The 22,370-nt window shown below is 49.2% G+C and overlaps 10 protein-coding genes across 10 annotated transcripts; 6 read left to right on the forward strand and 4 right to left on the reverse strand.

Moving 5' to 3' along the window:
* Positions 1–125: 125 nt before the first annotated feature.
* On the reverse strand, positions 126–1,985 carry N7496_007394 (uncharacterized protein; the record flags this gene model as incomplete). Its single annotated transcript, XM_056700323.1, has 1 exon — positions 126–1,985. The coding sequence occupies one exon, from the start codon at positions 1,983–1,985 to the stop codon at positions 126–128; it is 1,860 nt and encodes a 619-aa protein (XP_056555736.1).
* Positions 1,986–2,900: 915 nt separating this feature from the next.
* Positions 2,901–3,419, reverse strand: N7496_007395 (uncharacterized protein; the record flags this gene model as incomplete). The annotated part of the gene is made up of 1 exon (XM_056700324.1): positions 2,901–3,419. One exon carries the CDS (start codon positions 3,417–3,419, stop codon positions 2,901–2,903), a length of 519 nt encoding a protein of 172 aa, XP_056555737.1.
* Positions 3,420–5,584: 2,165 nt separating this feature from the next.
* N7496_007396 (adaptor protein STE50) lies at positions 5,585–7,179 on the forward strand (the record flags this gene model as incomplete). The annotated part of the gene is made up of 3 exons (XM_056700325.1): positions 5,585–5,849; positions 5,906–6,067; positions 6,122–7,179. 3 exons carry the CDS (start codon positions 5,585–5,587, stop codon positions 7,177–7,179), a joined length of 1,485 nt encoding a protein of 494 aa, XP_056555738.1.
* A 575-nt stretch (positions 7,180–7,754) lies between these two features.
* On the forward strand, positions 7,755–9,685 carry N7496_007397 (uncharacterized protein; the record flags this gene model as incomplete). The annotated part of the gene is made up of 2 exons (XM_056700326.1): positions 7,755–8,091; positions 8,175–9,685. 2 exons carry the CDS (start codon positions 7,755–7,757, stop codon positions 9,683–9,685), a joined length of 1,848 nt encoding a protein of 615 aa, XP_056555739.1.
* Positions 9,686–10,242: 557 nt separating this feature from the next.
* On the reverse strand, positions 10,243–11,762 carry N7496_007398 (chitin deacetylase CDA6; the record flags this gene model as incomplete). Its single annotated transcript, XM_056700327.1, has 2 exons — positions 10,243–11,423; positions 11,480–11,762. 2 exons carry the CDS (start codon positions 11,760–11,762, stop codon positions 10,243–10,245), a joined length of 1,464 nt encoding a protein of 487 aa, XP_056555740.1.
* A 607-nt stretch (positions 11,763–12,369) lies between these two features.
* On the reverse strand, positions 12,370–13,347 carry N7496_007399 (uncharacterized protein; the record flags this gene model as incomplete). Its single annotated transcript, XM_056700328.1, has 2 exons — positions 12,370–13,054; positions 13,118–13,347. The coding sequence occupies 2 exons, from the start codon at positions 13,345–13,347 to the stop codon at positions 12,370–12,372; spliced, it is 915 nt and encodes a 304-aa protein (XP_056555741.1).
* A 2,730-nt stretch (positions 13,348–16,077) lies between these two features.
* On the forward strand, positions 16,078–16,861 carry N7496_007400 (uncharacterized protein; the record flags this gene model as incomplete). The annotated part of the gene is made up of 3 exons (XM_056700329.1): positions 16,078–16,232; positions 16,310–16,670; positions 16,727–16,861. 3 exons carry the CDS (start codon positions 16,078–16,080, stop codon positions 16,859–16,861), a joined length of 651 nt encoding a protein of 216 aa, XP_056555742.1.
* Positions 16,862–17,466: 605 nt separating this feature from the next.
* N7496_007401 (uncharacterized protein) lies at positions 17,467–18,192 on the forward strand (the record flags this gene model as incomplete). The annotated part of the gene is made up of 1 exon (XM_056700330.1): positions 17,467–18,192. One exon carries the CDS (start codon positions 17,467–17,469, stop codon positions 18,190–18,192), a length of 726 nt encoding a protein of 241 aa, XP_056555743.1.
* Positions 18,193–18,859: 667 nt separating this feature from the next.
* Positions 18,860–19,381, forward strand: N7496_007402 (uncharacterized protein; the record flags this gene model as incomplete). The annotated part of the gene is made up of 2 exons (XM_056700331.1): positions 18,860–19,133; positions 19,161–19,381. The coding sequence occupies 2 exons, from the start codon at positions 18,860–18,862 to the stop codon at positions 19,379–19,381; spliced, it is 495 nt and encodes a 164-aa protein (XP_056555744.1).
* Positions 19,382–20,470: 1,089 nt separating this feature from the next.
* Positions 20,471–21,901, forward strand: N7496_007403 (uncharacterized protein; the record flags this gene model as incomplete). Its single annotated transcript, XM_056700332.1, has 6 exons — positions 20,471–20,677; positions 20,731–20,767; positions 20,838–20,908; positions 20,977–21,356; positions 21,420–21,481; positions 21,546–21,901. 6 exons carry the CDS (start codon positions 20,471–20,473, stop codon positions 21,899–21,901), a joined length of 1,113 nt encoding a protein of 370 aa, XP_056555745.1.
* Between the last annotated feature and the right edge of the window lie 469 nt (positions 21,902–22,370).

Consider the following 22,370-nt stretch of genomic DNA (forward strand, 5'->3'; position numbering starts at 1 on the left):
CAGGAATATTAGTACTTCCACGTGGTCCAACTCTAGACGCCAGGCCTCCGGGTCAGTGCAATTTTCCTGTATTTACATATTCCTGCTCTCCCTTAGCCTTAGTTCGGTACTCTATTTACTCAGCTCTAAGGAGCATCCGGGTCTGGGTGATTCCCCCATTTCCGAGACGTGACACCACTAACAAAGCCCTCATTCCCCGTAGGCTCCAGCGCAAGAACATCAATCTTGTTCCCAGTCTCTTTCAAATAAACGCCAGGCAAATACAGCGTTTGCTGCGGGCCAATAATCCAATACCGCCCTAAGTTCACACCATTCACCCAAACAGCACCCTTAGTCCATCCCGGAAGCTCGAGGAATGTATCGCCAACGGTACCCACATCAAATGTGCCAGTATAGAAGACAGGACCGGATCCAGCCGAAGGCTGTGGTTTCTTTGCATTCGACGATGATGGGCTGGGCGGTGATTCCAGTGGAAGAGGATAGATATCCCAATTTGCTAGGACGTCGCCCCCGACTGTGACGTTTCCGACAATTCCTTTGCGCTGGTCGATTATTCTTGGGCCGTAGTTGACTCGTCCCATGTTCTCGATTAATAAGTCGAGAACATCGTGTTTCTTCAAGTTTAGCTGGACTGTGCTCGGTGCTGCGTAGCTGTTGTCGATGACTCCAACTCGATGGCCGTTGACATAGATAAGGACTCGATCTCTTGGGGTGTCTCCAGGTTGAAGAGTACCGGTCGTAGCCGCAGTGATAACATGTCGGTACAAGGTGAATCCCGTTGATTGACCAAGAGCTTCCATGTTGACGGGATACTGCTTTTTGACTGACTTCAGCAAAGAATCAAACAGACTCACGGAGGGTGTCAGCTCGATAGATGGGATCTCAACCAGTGGCTTGTCCGCTGGGACTGATGGGATACTATCAGCGCCAACATAGGAGCCAATAGTTTGGCGAATAGCATCGTAAATATCATTCGGCCTGCCACTCTCATCAAGCGGTGCACCGTAATCGTAGCTCGTGATAATAGGTTCCAAGGAATCACTCCAGTCAGCTCCATTCTGGAATCCCCAGTTCGTTCCTCCGTGGAACATGTAGATATTGAATGACCCATTCTGCTTCAGAATCCAATCAAGGTCAGACTGTATATTCTGGATACTGGTAGAATCCCCTGAGTCGGTTGTAAAGCTCTTGTTGCTAGCCCACTGGTCTAGCCAGGTTACGTAGTATTCACCGTCAAGCTGCGGGCCCAGGCTAGTTGGATCGGTGACATACTGGTCGCGAGCACTGAATCCTGTCTTGGGGTCACCGTCTGTCTCGGCGAGTGCCCCGTGAATCTGGCCACCCTCGAGCATCGACTGCTCACCGCCGTCGTTGGTATACAACGGTAGACCGAATGCGTTCTTGACCATGTCTCGCAAAGCGCCCACGTACTCATGATCGTTCCCGTAAGAGCCGTATTCGTTCTCAACCTGAACCATCAAAATAGGACCTCCCTTGTTAACGGAAAGATCCTCCAGGTCTTTGGCCAAATTATCAATATAAGACTGAGTCGCAGCCAGGAAAGGTTTATTGTTCGCGCGAACAACCATCCCGGGTATCTCGCTCATCCAGGCTGGGAATCCTCCCCATTCATGCTCGCCACAGATATAAGGTCCAGGACGGAGAACAATATTCAACCCATGCTCCTGGGCAGTCTTGAAGTAGCGAGCAATGTCATTGTTGCCGCTCGAGTCCCATGTACCCTTGGAAGGCTCGAGTTGGTCCCAAAAAACGTAGGAGAAGATGGTATTTAGACCCATTGCCCGTGCTTTGGAGAGGCGATCGGCCCAAAGCTCGTTTGGAATGCGCTGCGGGTCCATTTGACCCCCAATAATTTGGAAGGGTTTGCCATGGAGAAGAAACGTCTCGTGGTTCCAGGTAAATGGAGCAGTTGCTTGGGCTGTGGAAAGGAGCCCGTAGGCAAGTAAAAGCGACTTGAAGAGCATCGTCGCTTTTGCCGTGGACTTTGGAGATCGTGTTTCTCAATTATCGGAACATTTTGGGCTATTTATCTAGCAATCCAAACGGTTATATAGCTATAGCCCTCCACTAAGCTCACCCTACATTAACACTTTGTAGTTCTTCCCATCATTCGCTGTGGTTCGCTCGGTCTCGCGGTCTGGTCTGGTTATTCGGGACTTTCAACCCCGCACGCGGGACTCATTCAACAGTAGGTTCAGCAAGTTAATGTTACAGTGACATTGGAGAAGGCAGGTTGATCGGAAAATTGCTTTGATATCAATAGGCAATTTACCCGTTGATCTATCAGTCACTGTAGCATTTGATATGCTTGATGTTCTAACTCCAATTGTAGATTGATCTTCATCGTTTGCTTGCGAGTCCTACCGTTGTATATCCTAGGCCACGGAGAATAAGAGAATACCAAGTAAACTCATGCACCTGGCATGCTATTCGCCAGCCCATAGTACGAGCAATGGGGTTGTGTTTGGGTCTGATTCTTTTGGCGATGATGGATTGATTCCGACCTTTCGCTCTCGGGATGTCTCCGGCCGAGATGTGCGGCGATCTCGACATACAAGGCACGAGGAATTAACAAGCAGATTCCGGAAACATTATAGAAAGCAAGGAATATCGAGTTTCTTTCTAGGGGTGAATCAGTCCCCAGCGCAATGCAATTGTCTATTCCGATGCGAGAGCGCCCATCATGCACGCAAACCCAGGGATCGTAGATGGGATACATGCCAGATCCGATGCCGTAGCCATTCCCGAAACCAACTCAAGGACTCCACAAACACAGCAACAGCAAAGTTGAAAAAGACAATAAAATAGAGAAACAGAAAAGGGAATCACCGCCATGCATAGGTTCATATCTTCAAAGGAAAGCCCTCATGCCAGCCTCATTACTTCTTGTCGCCATTCGAGGTATTCTCGTCTTCCAAGTCGACCATTTCCCGCAATATGTCCTTCAGCCCGCGTACACCCTCATCCACGATAGGTTCTGGGATACGCACGTCCACTTCTTCGATATATTTCACCGGATCATACGGGGTATTGGAGTTGCTGTTGTTGGCGGCATCGTTTCCCTTTTTGGTCCCATTTGATTTGGTCTCTTTTGTCCCGTTTGACGTTGATTCGCCGTTTTGTTTGGAGTTTTTGGATCCCAGCGCGGGATGTGTCCTGCCTTCGGCGGAAGCGACGACTGCTTCCATCACATCGTCGAAGGTCTCGCACCGGCCCGCGCGAAGAAGCTCGGTGGCGAGACTTGTGATCTTCTCGGTCCACCCTACACGGTGTAGGGAGCTGAGCAGGCTTTCTTGTAGATCCTCCAATGCAGATGTGGCAGAGAGCTTTGTGAGGAGGTCGGATTCGAGGGCATCGGGGGTGGCGGAGGCGCCGCCGGCGGGGGTTGAGGATGGCATGGCGTGAACAATGAGGGAGGGGGTCGGTTAGGTAGCGGGCTACTGGGAAGCCTACGGAGAAGAATAGGTCTGTCGCGGTGTTCAGAGGTAAATGATTATGCAGTAACTCCGCGGGGGTATGTCCCCTAAGTCTCGCGGGGTGTGTCTGCTCGTTTTGGGTATGTCGGGTCCCAGGTTGGGATACGTCGCATGCGCCAGTGGCAGTCAGGGACGGGATTTCCGAGGCGATTGAACAGACGGAGGAAGAAAAGGGGACCGGCCCCTTGTATGAAGAGTCTCTTTAGATCAAAGGAAACAGATTAGGGATTAACAGGCGGTTTCGGAGAAGAGGGCGGTTGTAGCGCGCGAAAAAGTGGATATTGGAGAATGACGATGGTTCCGCGGTCCGGCCTGTCAATGCGGCGACCCCAGTTAGCGCTGAAGCGAACAGGCCCATGCGAGACTAGGAAACGGGGGCGAGGAGGAAAGCAAGAGGGATGATGCTATGAGCGATGCGGTTGAAGGGCATACTGACCTGATTGGAGGTCGAAAGGAAGCGAGTTGAGCCGCGTTGAATCCAGGCGCAACCCGGATTACCCTGTTGCGGAGACCGGGTTGTAGTTGCTGGGGCTCGAGGGTAAAGGAGAGAACGGGGTCGGCCAGAAGAACAGACGCTGGGTTAAAGATATGTACCCATTGCATACGCAGAGAAGAAGCAGCATATGCGCAGGAGAAAAAGCTTCGAGTTGTCTCAATTGGCGGGCAGAAAAGAAAGAAGATTCAATTCGTCTCCGATCGGAGGACCCGGACGAGGTCCAATCGGCGTTGAGCACAGGCACAAGCGGGCGGTGAATCTCCAGTCCTTTTGGGTCTTGGGAGAGTCACCGAATGAATGTGTGACGGTAAAATCGGGCAGGGCTTATAATTTAGGGTGTCTAGCTGTTAATTGAGTCGGGTATGGTCTCTTTCTGTGAGAATATAGGGTTCGAGAATCTCGATGTTTGTCCATCTGGGATTAAACCACTACTATAACAGCCGGTCGATTAAAAGGCTTGCTATAAGATGGTTGTCGAGATCGAATATTCAGTAATGGGAACATGTAATACTATTTCTAACTAGGTGATGCGTTCGTAGGTATCCAAAAGAGTCAAATTAAGTATTACAAGGTGGCTCCATCTCTTCCCTTGGTAGAGTATTGCCTATTCACACCGAATGCTGAAGCATTCGCTAAAAAGAACAGTAAAGATTCATCCATAAGAGCTTAAATACCACTCAATATCTGCCCTAGCGAGCTAATCTCTCTTGAGCTAGAGAAAGTCAAAATACTTTGAATATCTCCAACGCTTTAATTGTTCTAGACCCAAGATGACTCGGAACCGTCTGAACTCGGGGCGTCTGCTAGTCATCGGGTGGGGACCTGAACTGTGTGGCCAGCACGTTCTACACTCTATTTTGTTGATCCGCCGCCAAAATCTAAGACACAACATGGACCCCTTTAAGAGTCGGATATAAATGGAGTATCATAGCCTGGTTCTTTTTATTTTATAATTCATCCAGCTTAATGGTATATATAATATGAGCATGAGATGGAGAGTCGGGAGGTTCAAGGGTGCCCGAGTCCAGACCCAGTCACGTGCACGCCATTGATTCGTCTGACGATGCCATCTTTCGTCGTCGTCAACCCTCAGTTGGCTACTCGTCTCGCCCGTCACCTGCTTGCCTGTTGCCCGTAGTCTCGGTGTGGACTAAAATATCGACAAGTTTTTACCTTCGTCACCCCTTTCCTCTCGTGCCGACCAGACCACCATCCGTACCTGAACCAGCTTCCCCGCTCTCCTTCCCGCGTCAACCTTCGGCTTCCACCCACATCGGCGCCTATCGTCTTAAGGGGCAAGTGACCAACCAAGAAGATACCGAACAATCGGCATAACAGAAATATTGAGCCTCTCAATAGCCCAGGTTTTTTCTTGGTCCATGCTCATTTGGCAACCGTTGAGCTTTTCTTTTGGTTGTGGTTCCAGCCGTGCGCTCCTATGAGCCCAACCACCCATTGCATCGCGCCAACGTACACATTTCTCGCCTGAGACTTGGCACCCCGCTCCTTGATCTGCTTGGGCGGTGGTGCGCCAGCACATTTATTCGACCTGGCTTCTCGTGCACCTTGAACCCCGAGCCTCGCCCTCACCATGTCCCTCCAGACCTCTATGTACCACGCCGATTCCGACGCGGATGACGAGTACGAGCGCAGTGTCATCACTTCCCCACACCTCCAAACGGACTCGGAAGCCTCTCCCACGGATTCCGATATTCCATCCGCTGAACATACCCCGACCAAATTCGGAAGTGAAGGCCCGCGCACCCCTCGAACAATCATCTCAGAATGGACAGCAGATGAATGTGTGGATTTTCTGACGTCGCTGGGGTTGCTTCAATATTGCGGCACCTTCCGAGGTGGGTTAAACTATCCAACAGGCACTGGGAACATAGCTGACTCGACACTGTTTCAGAAAACGGGATTGTAGGTGAAGCGCTTATCGCGCTGAAACACGATGAACTCAAGGAAATGGGAATCAACAGTGTTGGTCACCGATTGACGATCTTGAAGAGTGTCTACGAGATCAAGATTCGGCAGCATGTGCCTCTCGATGTCGACCACTATATCCCGCTTTGTATGTTTGGGTCCTCTCTCATACTGTTTGACTCCAGCTAACCATCTACAATAGCCGCGGATCAGAGCATGAACGAGAATGCCACACAGGAGGATATCGCCCGATTGATTCAGTCGATCCAGCGTCGCGACGAGAAGATCATGATGGTCGAGGCTGAAATGCACCGTCTCGCCGAGGATTACAGAAGGTTAAGGGAGGAGATTCTACCGGTCATCAAAATCGCCAAAGATCGATCCCAGCCTTTGCCGCCTCCATCCTCCATGGGAACAACCTCGGACAGCTTCCACGACAGCACCACTCTCACCTCTCCCTCACAACTCACCTTGGTCGACAACTCCACGACTTCTAAACTCCACCGAGCTTTCTCCAAGCGCACCTACACCGGAGGTACTACGCCCAAGAACAACTCCCCCACACACATTCCGCCCTCTATATACGAAGCTCGAAATTATCACGACAACCAAAATCTTGATCCCTCTGCTGCGGCTGTGGCTGCATCGTCCCATCTCTCAGCATCGGTGAATGGAGGACTCCAACATTCTCCGGGTGTCCCGTCACCTACCTCTCCCAACGCACATACAACTCAACACCAAACACTTAACCCACGATCATACAGCCAACCCAGCTCTGGTGGTCGTAGTATGCATGACCATTCCGATGATATACCGCAGAGAAGTGCATCCCGCTCCGACCGTCTTACTCCCAACCAGCAACCTTCCCGAACAGAAACACCTTCGGGATCACGCGAATCATCGGCACCCCCCGGTCAACCATCAAGCGTGGAAATTTTCAAATCTTTCCGAGTATCCTGGGATGATCCCTGTTACAAGGTGCTTCCGGCTGCTCTGAAGAAATACAACATCCACTCCGATCCAAAGCTTTACGCGCTGTATATCGTGTACGGAGACCAGGAAAGATGCTTAGCATTGGATGAGAAACCGCTCATCCTCTTCAAGCAGCTTGAAAAGGAAGGTCGGAAACCGATGTTCATGTTGCGGAAGATTCACCCAGACAATCCCACTTACCCTGTTCCTGGTTCTGCACCTAACAGCGCAGGATTTGAAAGCGGGCGACCACAGGCGCAGATAAACCTCCCAGGAGGAGTTCTGTGATTTCGACCCTCACTCCCATATCCATGCATTTCTGTCTGTGGCTTGAAGATACCCGGTGACTTGTGGCCATGCCTTGTTTTCTGCCATTCCTCTACTTTGCATCTTGTTCCATTCGGCTTCCTTGGGACTCTTCTTTTCTTGATTCGTCGGTTGTGTCGGTGTTTTATAGCCTACGGATGGTTGGTATTCTACCATAATATCTTGTGGGCGAATCCGGCGTTTTTACATTTCTCTTCTGTGAGGATGGTAACTGTTGTTGTCTACCTCGGTCATCTTTGTTGATTCTGGCATCATGCATAAGCCTTGTTCTTTTCCTTTTTAGATATTATTGCCCTAGGACTCAATATTCGAGTGTTGACGATACAGATACTGTGAAATTCACAAGTCCTTTATTTTCATTTGGATTTTCAAATATGGATCACTAGTAACGTACTCGACTTTTAAATCGCTCGTCGACCTCGACCAGTTCTAAGATCCCGCCGCCATCTGCTTATCGTCACGTGGTCACGTGTCTCTTTGGGACGCGTCGATAAGCCCGAATCTTTGCTCATTGCGCACTCGCGACACCACACCAAATGAGCTGGGATCGAGTCATCCAAGACTCCGACGAGGACGAGCCTCTCGGAGACGATGGGGTCGATGCCCCGGCCTCGATTGAGACCCTCCAGGACCACGAATGCCCGAAGCAACAATTGCTGGACAACTTGGGTCACCATGTCGACGAGCAACAAGCAAACTACCCGATTGAGCAACAAGCAGCTGAAGAAGTCGGCACCGAACCGGACCTCGGCGTTAATTTCGATCAATTCTTGCAGTCTCAAGACATGTCCCAATCTGCAACGACTCTGTCGCAGCAGCGCCGAGAGGAACGATGGATTCCTTCGACTGGACAGGTTGGGGGTGGATCAATTGGTGCGTTGAAGTTACGATACGGTCGTCTCGTGACTACCGGCTTTGCTTGTCTGTGGAACTTTGGATTAACATTATACGCATAGGAGCAATGATGACTGAAATCGGACATGCGCAGCGCCGACTACTCGACGATGACCCTTCCAGCGCTGGCCAGCTTCTTCCCTCCACGGCGACTCAATACCCAAGCGAGATTTCCCAGCCTGGTTCGTACCCTACAATCCCAAGCTATCCATATGAACAAGTGAACGAGGTTCCCAATGAGGATTACACGTATACCCGGCCTATTGTCGAGGACTCCTACGAAGCGACGCAACTCCTCCCCCAGGTGCATGCCAATGGCTACGAATACAGTACACCGGCAACATCAAATAACGTCGAATCCCCACTTGGCGATGCAAATGAACGGACATACACAATTTCGACGTCTGTTCAACTCAATGACGATGTCCACGCAAATTCACCGCACAAGACAGTCCAGCGGTCCAGGTCAATGCAGTCGCAGATGTGGTCTCCGCATGACACCGAGCCAATGTCATCCGTCGTTTCCCGGGGATTGACTAGATCTAAGAGCGACAATTCCAGATCTGGACTTATGTCACCGCAGCATTCTGCGGGCAGTGCACATGACGAACTAGCTCTGTCCATGGTGACGCCAACAACGGTCGTGGATGCTTCCGCCGTAAAAAAGAAGCGTGTCCGCCCGAAGAAACAGTCCCTGCCGGAAGACGATGAAGAAGATGAACTTGCCGCGCCTCGGAATTACTTCGACTCTGAATGGAGGAAGACAGCCGAGAAGCGGCGACGTGAGTCTCCTTCTAAGAATCAAGACGCATCGAAGAGAGATATCATCGAGATCAACGATGATGCAGATGATCCTTCTACTCGTGAGGCTAAGCCTCATCATGTACCGAGACTTATGGTTGTTCTTCCCGTTGCTTTTGACAACAAATCCAAGAGCAATGACGCGAATGGGTCAACCGAATCCGGAACAGCAGCTACAAAGCCACCCAAGAAGAAGGTCAAAAGGAGCAAGACTGCGTCAGCGGTTCTCGATAAGCCCAAGGGCGCAGCTGTCGATGATGATGTGATATGGCTAGACTCGAACCCTCTCCAAGTGGACGAAACCAAGCCCACTGAGCAAGCCGGTAATCCTCACAAAGCACAAGATGCACCTCAAGTCACCCCCGTCACTCCCCGAGCGGAGGAAGCCCCCGCCCCGAAAAAGCGCGGGCGCAGGCGAAAGAAGCCCGTCGAGGCAATCCCAGTATCAGAAGAACAACCACAACCCTCTGATCCAGAGCCTACCATATCAGATAACGCCCCCACGATTGAAGAGAACCAGGACTCAATCCCTGAACCACAGAACGAAACCCCAGACGCCGCTCCTCATCTGGGGCCAGCAACGACCAACGAACCCCCTCCCCAAACACCGCACCGCGCAGAAGGCAAAGAAAATGACCCAGCAACGGGCAAAGCCTCGCACAAGGGCCCAACAAAGCACAGTCCGATTCTGTCGACGACAAAGGTGCCGTACCGTGTTGGGTTAAGTAAACGGGCTCGCATTACGCCTCTGTTGAAGGTTGTCCGGAAATAATGGCTTTCATTACGGCTGTTGTTCTTGAGAGGATGTGGGCGATTTTCGTTTGGTAGGTTATTTCAAATGCTGCGTTTTTTGGTCTTATTATTATACCCCCTTTTGTCTTGTGTTGTGCTTTTGTGGCCTATTTGGTTTTACTTCCTTACTATCTGGCACTATTTTGCTATGATCCCATGTCTCTTCACCGAGCATCGAGTATTACGCATTGTCAACTGTGTATGTCTATTGCTCTATGAATGATGAAAAATTACCAAATGAGAGAAATCGGGCAGAATAATCTACGACTTTCCGGAAATCAAAATTCTTGGTACAATAATATCGCATGAAGGCCAGCCAGACTGAACAACAAGTCCTAGAGCACAATGGACCTCCAGTCCGGAGCAAAGTTTCTAACTATCCCTCAATCAAACAATCCCCAAGCAAAGGGTACTTGAGCATGTAAGGAGTGATGACCATCTGGCCACGGTGTGTGTAAGTATAGATATAAGCTCGAATGTTTCGAGTCCAAGACAAAAAAACACGCTCATTTCCTCAACCACCATTCCACGAGGCCCTCACATCCACATAGCCACGATCAGGGCTAGCACCAACGATGTTACAGCCGCAGTCCCAACGACTCGACCATTGGAGTCCGCCTCGGATTTGGCGCCCTTGCTCCCAGGGGATAGAGGGTCCCAAGCATCGCCGTTCGATGGAACGTGAACGGCGCAGTATCCAGCTTCCTTCTTGCAGCCATGGCCACAGTGTGACGTGGTATTTCCACAGAGGTTCTTGCTACTACAGCAAATTCCGAAGCGAGATCCAAGGCAGGTGTAGTTTGCACCGCATGTGCCATCAACGGAGATTTGCTGTGGAGCATTGGACTTCTTCGGACCCTTCTGGGGGGACTTTTTCTTGTTCTGGTGTCCGGTCCAGCTGCTGTCTGCGCGGTACCAATTGTCGCGAGGGTCACGTAGACAATCACCAACGGTGACGGGCCGATATCCCAGTCTTGCACTCGTCTTGAGCATATGCTCGGTGAGATTGTGAACAGTCTGCTCGTGAGCATCATGGGCAATGATCAGCCAAGAGTTTGTCTTTGAATTCCCCGCATTTAGGAATCGGTCGAAGATGTCCTTGGAGAGCTGAATGAGATTCGGACTGTCATTCTTGTAATCATCGGTATCGAAATCGTACAGAACAATATGATATCCCAAATCTCCGAGGGCCTCTCGACAGCCTGAGCCAGGGACGCAGCTGGAGTATGGTGGGCGCATGTAGGTAGGGAAGCTGCCAAGAATGTTTCGAATAGCCACCTCGTTCTTGAGCATCTGGTCCTGACGCTGTTCGGCTGTGATCTTGCTGAGATCCTCATGCGACCAGGTATGACTGGCAATCTGATGGCCACTGATAGTCATGCGCTCAATCAAGTCAGCCCAGGGTAGACTTGGATCATCAATCGGTCCCTTGCCGTTGTTGATGCCAGTAATGAAGAACGTTGCCGGCGCATCATACCGGTCGAGGAGGTCAAGAAGATCACCGGTGTACCGTGTTGGACCATCATCAAAGGTCAGAGCAATAGTGCCTGGAACAGTGCAAGACCGAATCTCCTGTGGGCCATAGGGGACTCGGCCAATGTGAGGACGTGGGATATCCTTCGTGAGTGGCCCTTTGGGCGACCTGTGGGTGTCGCAAAGGCCGTAGTCAAGCATGCAGTCGGGAGAACGGCAGTGAGCCGTTGTGGTACCGCAGAAACCTGTTATCCAATCTCATGTAAGCGATGCTTTGGAATAAGGATAGAGGATCACCCACCTGCACTGGAGCAGCAAGTACCACTAGGGCATGTCCCGTATTTCGGACCACATTGGTAGTTGGGCTGTTGGGTTATACCTCGGAGTTGCAGGTGAAGTCTCTGGGACTGGTCTTCGACATCCACAGGGTCAAATCCAGGCATAGGAACCGGCTCAGGCTGGAGCTGATCTTGGCTGGTGGCGGGCTCCTCAATGGCATTGTTAAGCTCGGTAGGGCCATGGATGCAGCTGTATGCTAGGCCCGCAAGAGTAATGAGGATGGCCAAGAGTTGATGCAGATGCATTGTGGCGTCTCAAGGATGAGGAGTAAGTGGATTATAAGATGTATGGTAAGCTGGGTATATAGACAGTGCGAATGGAGAAGAGTGGTGAAGCGGCAGCGAGAGAGGATCAGAAGACAGTACAAAGATGGGAAAGAAATGGGAAAGGGAGAGGAAGGGCAACATTGTACGAGGAAGCTGCAAAGAGGAGCCGCAAGCAAAAATGGCATTGGCGTATTTCTAACTTGGCTATTTCTAACGACTAGCAGGGAAGGTGCGCCTGGAAAGTTCAGGTGTCCAAATGTACTCCATGAAATGCAAAAGGCTTTTTTGTCACCCAAAAGACGGATTAAATACTCATATGGGTAAATGGAAATGGTCAACGTGGGTATCGTTAAAAATGGATGTACTGGGCATCGTCTCCGGCTTGGATGCTATAACCAGCATATCCTTCCTCGAGGGAACAGTCTGCGATCTGCAAGCCTGGCCAGATGATATCCGCACGAGCCTCAACCCATGCGGTATGATTCGCTCGAGTTTGACACTCAAATGAAAAGCATCGCAGTTTGCAAGGACCGATGCTCAACTGAGATGGCGGAAATCAGGACTCAGGAATTTCTGAAAAGATCGTTCAGTTTGCCTGCACGAGATTGTCCTCCCCCACAGCAGAGAAAACGAAGGGCGCAAGGCTGTTCAGATGAGGGCCAAGCTTGGCCGGAGCGCTGCGAGCAATCACGCCAATAGCAGCAATCAAGTGTCGTCGGTGTACAGTTGAGATATTTGGTGAGGACAACGTCTCTGTCAGCCGCTTCACGAAGGCATTGAGCTGGTTATCAGAGAAGTAGAGGACCAGGGCCGAGATGGCAGCCAAAGCACGCTTGGTGACCACAGTACCGGCGGTATCGTTATGGATGATAGCCATGACTGGTTCCTGCAAAGCAACCAACTCCGACTCGGAAAGGAGGGGCCCAAAGCATGTCACGACCTTGATGAGTACATCAATGGCATCGCTGCTGAAACCCTTGGAAGGATCCTTCTCCAGCATCCCCCGCACGACAGAGCCTCTTCTACCAGATGCAGACTGGGTTGGTCCGGTAAGTCTCGGAATCAACACCTTGGAGACGGCCTGATAAGCCGTGACGGCATTTTGCGGAGCGGGCTGGCCAGCTTGAGGCCGAGGAAGGGTGTCAACGATGGTGCGAATGGCGGTATTGGGGACCGAGGTGTCGATGGTTTGCGAGGTAGTCAGGTTGCTCAGTTTCTCAAGGAGGGGGACAAGTGACTCGAAGGGAAGTCGGACAGCCAGGGGGCCGAGACTAAGGTTGGTGACGAATGGTCAGTCAATGCGGCTCTACTTCAGTGGAGCGGTGGTTGCATACCATTTCAGGGCTTGGTTTTGCACGTCCCCATGTTGGTCATCCAGAGCCTTGAGAAGGCCTTCCGCAAGCTTGTTTGAGGAACGGTTGTCGCTGGCAAGGAAGCTCGAGCTTGGACTGCTCAGAATGGTGAACAGGTCATTGAGGGACATGTATCGAAGATCGGCATCCGGGTCATCGAGCTTGGCGAGATGACTGAGGATAGTCTGCTGGGTAACCTGACGGTCTGCCATAGTTGTGACTGTGCTTTAAAGCGAGGCAATAGCGGGGAGGGGTGACAGGATGAGAGAAGGGAGAAGCTTGAGGGGAGGTGAAGTTGGAGCTGCTATCAGGGACGAAAGGCGGAACCGATAACTGCAAGAAACGTGGGGTTTATCTGCCTGAAGGTTAAGGCAGCAATGACGAGCTAAGCTAACTAACTAGTTAGTTAGTTAGTTAACTAACGTGGTCGGTAAGCGAGTGGGCCATGTAAGCGAGCGGGCCACCTAACCGCTTTTTCGCGTCCTACCACGTTCATCTATCTTCTATCCACCACCATGCCTCCAATTCGCGCCGGGTTAAGCCAGGATGCTATGCAACAAGAGGGCCGCATCTTATTAGCTGTACAAGCTATAAACAACAAGGAAATCGGCTCTATTCGGAAGGCTGCAGACCAGTTTCAAGTTCCCCGGAATACGCTCACGCGTCGACTACGCGGTACTACAAACCGTGCTGAATCTCGCGCAAATTCTCATAAATTAACAGAGATCGAAGAGGAACTACTTCAGCAGCGGATACTATCGCTAGATCGACGTGGAGCAGCCCCTACACAAGCTCATGTACGAGAAATGGCTAATTTGCTACTCGCGAAGCGTGGTTCTATCTCTATCCAAACCGTCGGCGAAAAATGGGCATATAACTTTATCCAACGCCATCCGGACCTTAAATCTCGCTTTTCACGACGATACGACTACCAGCGAGCACTACAAGAGGATCCAAAGATTATTCAAGAGTGGTTTAACCTCGTACAAACCACGATTCAGCAATACGGTATCCTCGCGGACGATATCTATAACTTTGACGAGACTGGGTTCGCGATGGGCCTTTGTGCGCATCAAAAAGTGATTACTCGAGCGGAATACTACGGTCGGAGATCGGTTTTACAGCCAGGGAACCGCGAGTGGGTAACCGCAATCGAGTCAATTAACGCTTCGGGGTGGGCACTTCCACCGACGCTTATTTTTAAGGGCAAGCAATATAATCAAGCCTGGTTCAAAGATCTTCCGTACGACTGGCGCTTCGAAGTTAGTACGAACGGGTGGACGTCTGACGAAATAGGCCTTCGCTGGCTTCAAAAGCAATTTATTCCGTCGACAAATAGTCGTACGCGCGGAAGATATCGACTTTTAGTCCTCGACGGACACGGAAGCCATCTAACAGCAGAATTCGACCAAATCTGCGCGGATCACGATATTATACCGATCTGTATGCCAGCACATTCCTCGCATCTTTTACAACCGCTTGATATCGGATGTTTCGCGGTTTTAAAGCGCGCATACGGTGGTTTAGTCGGCCAGAAAATGCGGCTCGGGATTAGCCATATCGACAAGCTTGATTTCCTCACAGCTTATCCACAAGCTCGTACCGACGCATTTAAATCAGAGACGATTCAAAATAGCTTCCGAGCAGCAGGATTAGTACCTTTTAATCCCGAACCAGTGCTATCAAAGCTCAATATTCAACTTCGGACGCCTACGCCGCCCTCAAGCCGCGGTAGTCAAGCAAGCGCTTTTTGCCCCCATACGCCCGCGAACGTGGACGAGCTTTATAAGCAAGCAGCTTCAATTAAAGCTTTCCTAAAACGACGCTCGAAAAGTCCCCCATCGCCGTCGCAGGCCGCGCTAAACCAGCTTATTAAAGGCTGTCAAATCGCGATGCAAAACGGTATCTTTCTCGAGCAAGAAAATAAGCAGCTACGCGAGGAAAATACTACACAGAAGAAAAAGCGTGCTCGTACAACTAGATGGATAGCTCACGATGACGGTCTGAGTGTACGAGAAGCAATGGAGCTCGAGGAAGCTCATAATGCCTTTTTTCAGGCCATACCAGGTCCACGAGTGCCACCAGCGCAGGGTATACCGGCACCGAAGCCGAGGGCCTTACCTAAATGCGGCAATTGCAGTGAAATAGGGCATAAGAAGAATTCTTGTCCAAATAGAGAATAATGAATATAAAGGAGTTGTGGTTGATATATATCGATAAATGTGTAGAAATTCTGGTTGGGTGGCCCGCTCGCTTACATGGCCCACTCGCTTACCGACCACGTTATGCATGGAGGCCTCCTTTTTGAGGCATTAACTCCTATTTCAACTGTAGGATCGATGACATATAGTCTCATCGAATGAAAGAATTTGTTTAAGCTATTCTGTTTTAGTGACGTTTATTAGTCTACTTCCAATTGAAATCCGACTAATTCGAATAGCTACTCAGCTACAGTATGTGAATGTCAAGAGTGGGCCGATCTACTCAGATGGGCGGGATATATCCATCTCAGTACATACTTCTGTTCCACCGGGAGATAGATACCATTCAATATGTGCGCACTTGTAAGGAGAACTAAAGCCCTAATAACGAACAGAGCTACTAACAGTCATCCACCATTGGTTCTGGACAGTATTCACATCGCCTGCCCTGGAGGTACCTGATCTTACGCCATGACATCACCGACATAGACGCAATTACGCACAGACCAACGGAAGATGGCTGGGAAGTGGTCTTACGACACCGGAAAAGCAGCGAATGAAATGTGAAATCCAATGTTGCGTCGGCCAGGGCCCGTGAGGGGAAGCTGCAGGAAAACTGGTAAGCTCGGCGGTGGTGCAGTGCATAGTTGACAAGCGCTTCGACACTGCTTCCTTTCTTCCTCATTTACCACCCCATCACTCACCCAATCCTCCACACGTCCCATTGCATTCCGCTTTACAATGTCTTTCGTGCGACGCTCGGCTTTACGAGCTACAATTGCCGCTCAACCTTTCTATGTTACTCCAGTAACTCGGCGCGCGACTCAATTGCTGGGCCGTCGATTCTATGCCAGTGGAAAGGGCCACGATGAGCACAAAACTAGCGATCTACCATGGTACGTGTTTCCTCTAGGGGATTGAGTTTGTTTACTGCCTGGAATTATTGGTAATATTCTTCTTCTGGTTATAACAGGCTCTTAGGATCAGTTGGCCTGACTGGCCCTATGGTTTTCTACCTTCTCAAGTCAGGCCCTGAGAAGAAGCCGCATGGAGACGGCCACGGAGACGAACCCGGCGCTGATCATGCTGAGCAAAAAGAGGAAGACCAAGGCTCTGATCAAGTGGAAGAGGCAAAACAGCCCGCCGATCAAGCGTCTGGTGAAGACAAGCCAGCCGAGAAGTCGGAGAAACCAGAGAAACCCCAGGAGCAGAGCAAAGCAACCCCGGCCCCCAAAGACAAGGACGAAGAAAAGAATAGTGATAAGGCTGCTGGCGAAGACACTGGAGCTGAGGAGCCAAAGAAAGAGGAATCCGCAAAGTCGGCCAGCGACGAGGTACGAGGTTCCCTCCATCCATATTATTCCCCATACTAATTGTTGTTTCTTTGAAGGTATCCGACGACGACAAGTCTCCCAGTGAAGGCAAATCCTCCGATAGAGATGATGACACCGATCCCGATACCACAGATGCCGGCTCCAAGGGCAAGTCCGACACTGACGAGGAAAAGGAGTCTACTTCTTCTTAGCAGTCGCCAGCCCGCTCTCGCCAAGGCATTATGTAGACTTGATACCTAGAACCTCAAGATCATGCAGCCAAGTTTTATAGCAGAGAATTCAGTCCATCCAAGCCGAGCTTTCCTCTGGCATTCCATGGTCCATGTAGGCACATTAAAATTGAGTCATCCGTTGCCAGTTAGTTCATAGTGGCTTTGTTATTATTAATCGATCCTGACTCTACCAGAATCTTCCTAAAGTCTGCACTACCCATTCTCTTTGACATCGTTGACATTGTTGACATTGTTAACCTGGACAAAGAGACACTCGGGGTGAAAGAACTTTGTATTTCGACACAAAGGCAAGTTCAAAAGATAACAAGGAAGGACTTCGGTTATTACCTGATTATCAAATACCACGTAAGCTGGAACATGGCCATTTGAAGTGGTCTATATTTTCCAGACTTCATCACACCGATCTCTCGGAGATATTTCCATCCATTCTGGATCTTCTTGCCTGGGCTTGATTCACCCTAATCTAAGCTAGGGAACGATTGTACGCCACTTTCGACGAATAGTTTGTTCTCAACTCTATGGCTTCCGCAAAGCGAGATTTTCCAACTGTAACGACATTTAAAATGACCTTCGCACAAACTTTGCAGCCTGAGGAGGTCCGAAGTATATGCCGTTGTGCTATCAGATACGCCAAAGACCGAAAAGATATAATGAACCAACTTCGAAACTGTCGACAGAACTTGATCCAAGAAAGCGTCGATCCTGGCACCCTGAGAAGGCACATACGTGGTATAGCGACAACTGAAACCCAATTAAACTATCGGAGAGATGCACCGTCTGAGCTTCAAGAGCTATACGTACCGGCAGTGCGAGAGGTTTTCCTAGATGCCGATGTCCACATGGAGGCAAAGGAAATCTGGGAGAATAACGAGATAGACGAATGCTATCTCAGAACCTGGCGCTGCATCAAAAATGCTCTGCTCGGGGTTGATGAAAAGCTTAAATGCTATGGTTTTGTGTCGGCAGAAAAATGGAAGATGGTAGCAATACTAGAGATGCTTGTGGTCCAGGTCGGACGGTTAAGAGAAGCTCTGGTTGGTTTGGTTGTGGTGGATAAGTTTGCTGATGAGATGGATGAGATTGCCAAGTGCAGGGGCAGCAAATGGTCCAACAACCGTGAGCTCTGGTCCATCTGGGACCAGCTTCAACAGAACCTGAAGTGTGGATGCACGGCCTGCACACCTCTCGACCCCGAGAATTGTGCAGATCCTGTTTTCTATTCCTTATCTACCGTTGTCAGATTGAAACAAAACCTTCACGATGGCTTTTCTATTGCACCTATAGGGTAATAATGCTCTCTTAATGCACAAAATATGGGACGTATACTGTAGAAGAAATCCCAACACTATGCCATGGAAAATGGCAGGATGGAGAGAAAAGGTCTGGGATTCAGTTTGCTCTCAAGCAAGGGCAAATGTGCTTTTCTCTTTTGTGGAAATATTTTCAGGGACTGGGCATGGGTATTCGCGAGGTCCCTCAAAGAACCGTCACGGAGTTTTCCATTGCCAAAAATAGACTTGAGTGGTTTCATTCACTGCAGCGATAAAGGAGATTTTGGCACAATGGATTTGTCTTGTTCTAAACATTTATTATCTGAGATCTTCCTTTGACACAGGCATATTGACATTGTCACTATTGTTCGGGCGCGTCTATAAATAATACGATGATACTGGTGAAAAAAATCTATGCAGCAGTTCCAATTTTGACATTCAAGATTATAATGCCTTTGCTACGACACAAAGACTCTTTGTTATTTTACCTTGAAAGTTGCAAGTCAACTCAACAGGGTACATAGAGCCCGATGTACATAAATACCACGCAGTCCTTAAAACAAGCGAGGACTCCATTCTCACCCTTTACATCAATCTGCCTTTATATCAAAACTTTGAAAGCTTTTATTATATTTTCACTCCATTATACCTACCTCATCAGTCTCTCTGATCACCTCGGTCGGACATGAACAACAACATCAACGAGTGGGCGCCACTGCTCGACCAAAGAAGGTTCGATAGCTTCGTCTCAATCCGGACATACCGCGTGGAACTGTTGAAGTATTGGTCTAAACTGATCGCATACAGACTTAAAACCCAGAATACAGAGGGATATTACGATATTTTGGCAAGCCTGACCGAGCTGGCCACCTACATAGGCTTTGCAGGTAGCGCACAGCATGGGGATGGATTCGGCTTTTTGACGGAGTTCACCATGGAACAAAACAGCCGTGAAAGGTGTAAGTACCTCTTTCTCTCAGAGAAAGTTCTCGACATGGTTCGTTTTCTCACATCTTACCCCGACATGGTGCAGTTGTCGGATGTACTCAAGATGTACGCTGTGCAGCTTGGGCGGCTCAGGTTTCTTGGTGGCGGCTTAACATTGGATAGTTACGCAGAAGGACTGGATGGAATAGCAGATGTGTTATGTCCGATGTGGCGGCAAGATCCAGAGCACTGGCATTGTGCGGTCTGGACTGAGCTTTAAGTTGGTATGAATAGCTGATAAAGCGACCGGTTTTACTGAGCAAGGGTAAGTGGTGAATCTTTTCGTCGCCTTCGATTGAATTTTCGACCCTTTACATGCCATAATGTTGTATATGACTACCTCAATTATTATATAATATTAATTTTCTACATATTTTCCGACGCAAAAAACTGATCGCTTTCCTGAGCACATCTTCGGTTAATCCCAGCTCTGGCGCCCTAAGCTTCCCTAAGAACCCCAGAGCGCCGTGCAAGCGCCACTAATCAGTCTAGAGGTACCCGAGCCTACTCTCTCAAGCTATGCTCTGAGAAACTCTTTACTCGGCAATTTCTATTTCGGGTGCTGTTTTTAATCCAACGAAGCTATTCCCACTGTTGCAGGCAACCATACCTGACCAATCACACCACGACGGCACGGCTCCGGTAATACTTCGGAAGCGACTAGTCAGTCTGGGAAGTCATCCCTGACCTCTTCAAAAAGATATTACAAAGCAAGTATCGTGGCTAGTGTTATTCGGCGCGTCACCGAGATATTTGCTGAACTCAATTGGCTCTAGAGGCGTTCGCCGACACAGAAGAATGGTGTAGAAAATTTTGCGCGTAGCCGTTGGAATCAAATCGTGGAGACGTCTCAAGAAAGATGACAGACAGCCAAAATAAAACTCGGCGGCTGTGAAAGTTTATTCTGAAAACGCCTCCCATTGCAGGTGAAACAATTTATCTCTAACCTCTACTGCTTTAAACTGTACTTTAGTGGGTCATCTTGTGGGGCATGCTAGCTGACTCCAGCCATTTGGGGATGGTTTAGATTAACCTTCCGAGAATGTCCCAAAACTAGGTATCAGCCCGGGGAAATTTTGCTTATGCTGACGAATGCTTTTGCCCTATAAACTCTCCTGTAACAGATGAAACAGGATCACACGTCTGACAGGCCAGAAGCGGCATAGATACTGCATACAGAAAGATCAGCCGTTTAGACTCCGTTCTACATCTCCACAAATTGACAAACTCAATGATGTCTTACTCAATCCCTCTTTTCTTTTTCCTTTTCACTTCTAACCTCCCATACGGCGGCTGCTTGGTCATCGTCATGGAACCTGTCCTGGGGACCATTTGGGCGAGAGAACTTTCGGCTGAGCGTAAAGCCTTCTTAGCACAATCGCGCATTCCGGAGATCATCATCTGCAATGTGGTGTTGCTCGTGTTTGCAACTGGGGGCATGCTGGTGCGATTGTTCGTCCGAATTCGATATCTCACAGGGATCAATGTCGATGATATGATCTGTATAGCCAGTTGGGTGCGCCTCTCTTTGCGTTACCCATTTCGATCTCCGAATCTTACATGATTTAGGCTTTCACCTTTGTTCTGTGCTTCACTGCAATGTTAAGTAAGATTAGTTCTTGTGTCGACAGCAGAGTCATGGTTAGTCATACGGGATTCTAATTTTCAAAACACAGTGACTAAATATGGATTCGGCAAGCACATCGGAACAGTATCAAACTTCAGCGACCGCGCTATGTTTCTCAAGGTATGATGGATTTGATATACCAGCGAAACTGGAAGCCATCTCTATTGACCCTATTCCCTCCGTTACAGCTCGACTTCGTCACTATGGTCGCCTATGTTCTTGCCCTCGGGACAATTAAAATGTCATTTTGCCTACTTTACCTTCACATCTTCCCAGGAAATAAGTTCCGGGCCTGCTGTTGGTGGCTTTTAGCGATTATCGTGGCTCAAACAATTTCGGAGACTCTTGTCGTCCTTTTCCAATGCACCCCTGTTCACAAGGCTTGGGATGCCACAGGTCTCGTCGAGGGTACATGTGTCGACATGAACACATTCTATTACGCCAATTTCGCGGTGAAATTGGCCAGTGATCTGGCTTTATTTACCCTGCCCATTCCAAAGGTAGTGCAGCTCAGGATGTCAGTGGGAAAGCGGATAGGCTTGGTCGTGATGTTTAGTCTAGGTCTCCTGTAGGTCCACCCCCGTTCCCCATCCCTGAAAACCGAATGCCTTAATCATATTAACCTCGTTAGTGTATGCATGACAAGTATCATCCGGATCAGCTATCTGAACTCCTTCAAAGTTGATCACACTTGTATGTTCACCCGTTTCAATTTTCCTTACTTGCTTTGCTTCAATTTTGACTAAGGTATCTTCAGGGTCGATGGTCAATGCTATGAACTGGTCATGTGTGGAAGTCGCCGTCGCCATATTTATTGCCTGCATCCCTTCATTCAACACCTTGATCACTCATCGCTTCCCCAAGCTACAGCGTCTGTTAGGTCTTCCTAGCAGCAAGGAAGACAAAACAAGCGCGTCGACGACATATCGTAGTTCGAGTCGTCGAACATATAACAGTCTATCCTTTGAAGCCCGAAACGGACTAAAACTAAGTCCAATTATGGGAGAGAGTCGTGTGGATGTAATAACTACTCCCAACGGATCTCAGGAGCGCATCATGCATGCCGGAATCCAGGTGACTACCGATGTTAGCGTCAATGACAAGAGTGTCTGATCGTATATATTAGATTCAATCAAGACCAGCTCCTTCCACTTGTGTCACTAGAATACCTTTTTCTGCAATTCCACTATGTATGCTCTTGATGTTAATGGCTCTTTTACCTGGTCTTGGGAAATTGTTATCTATAATATTCACTTACTTCACCTGCTAAAGATAAGCGCTAAGAAGTATTGTTAGTTTTCACGGTAGACCTAGCAGCATAAAGTACTTGTATTAACCAGCCAAAGTCAAGATCCCATTGTTTGTTGGCCATATTTGTAGGTAAAAGATGGCTAAGATGGCACGGCACAATGGGCATTGTCTGAAAGCATGATCGACTTTCCTTTGAATCCAGCAAACTCTGCTAGAATGAAATAGAATCTAAGGCCATATTTTAAAGACCTCTGATTAGGAATACAAAATCCCCGCTTGCTTCTAGCTCTTTCCTAAATTCCACCATACCCATATCTCAAATTCATCTTTC

Source organism: Penicillium cataractarum (assembly GCF_028827025.1).
Source record: "Penicillium cataractarum strain IBT 29864 chromosome Unknown utg000005l, whole genome shotgun sequence".
In the NCBI taxonomy this organism is placed as follows: domain Eukaryota; kingdom Fungi; phylum Ascomycota; class Eurotiomycetes; order Eurotiales; family Aspergillaceae; genus Penicillium; species Penicillium cataractarum.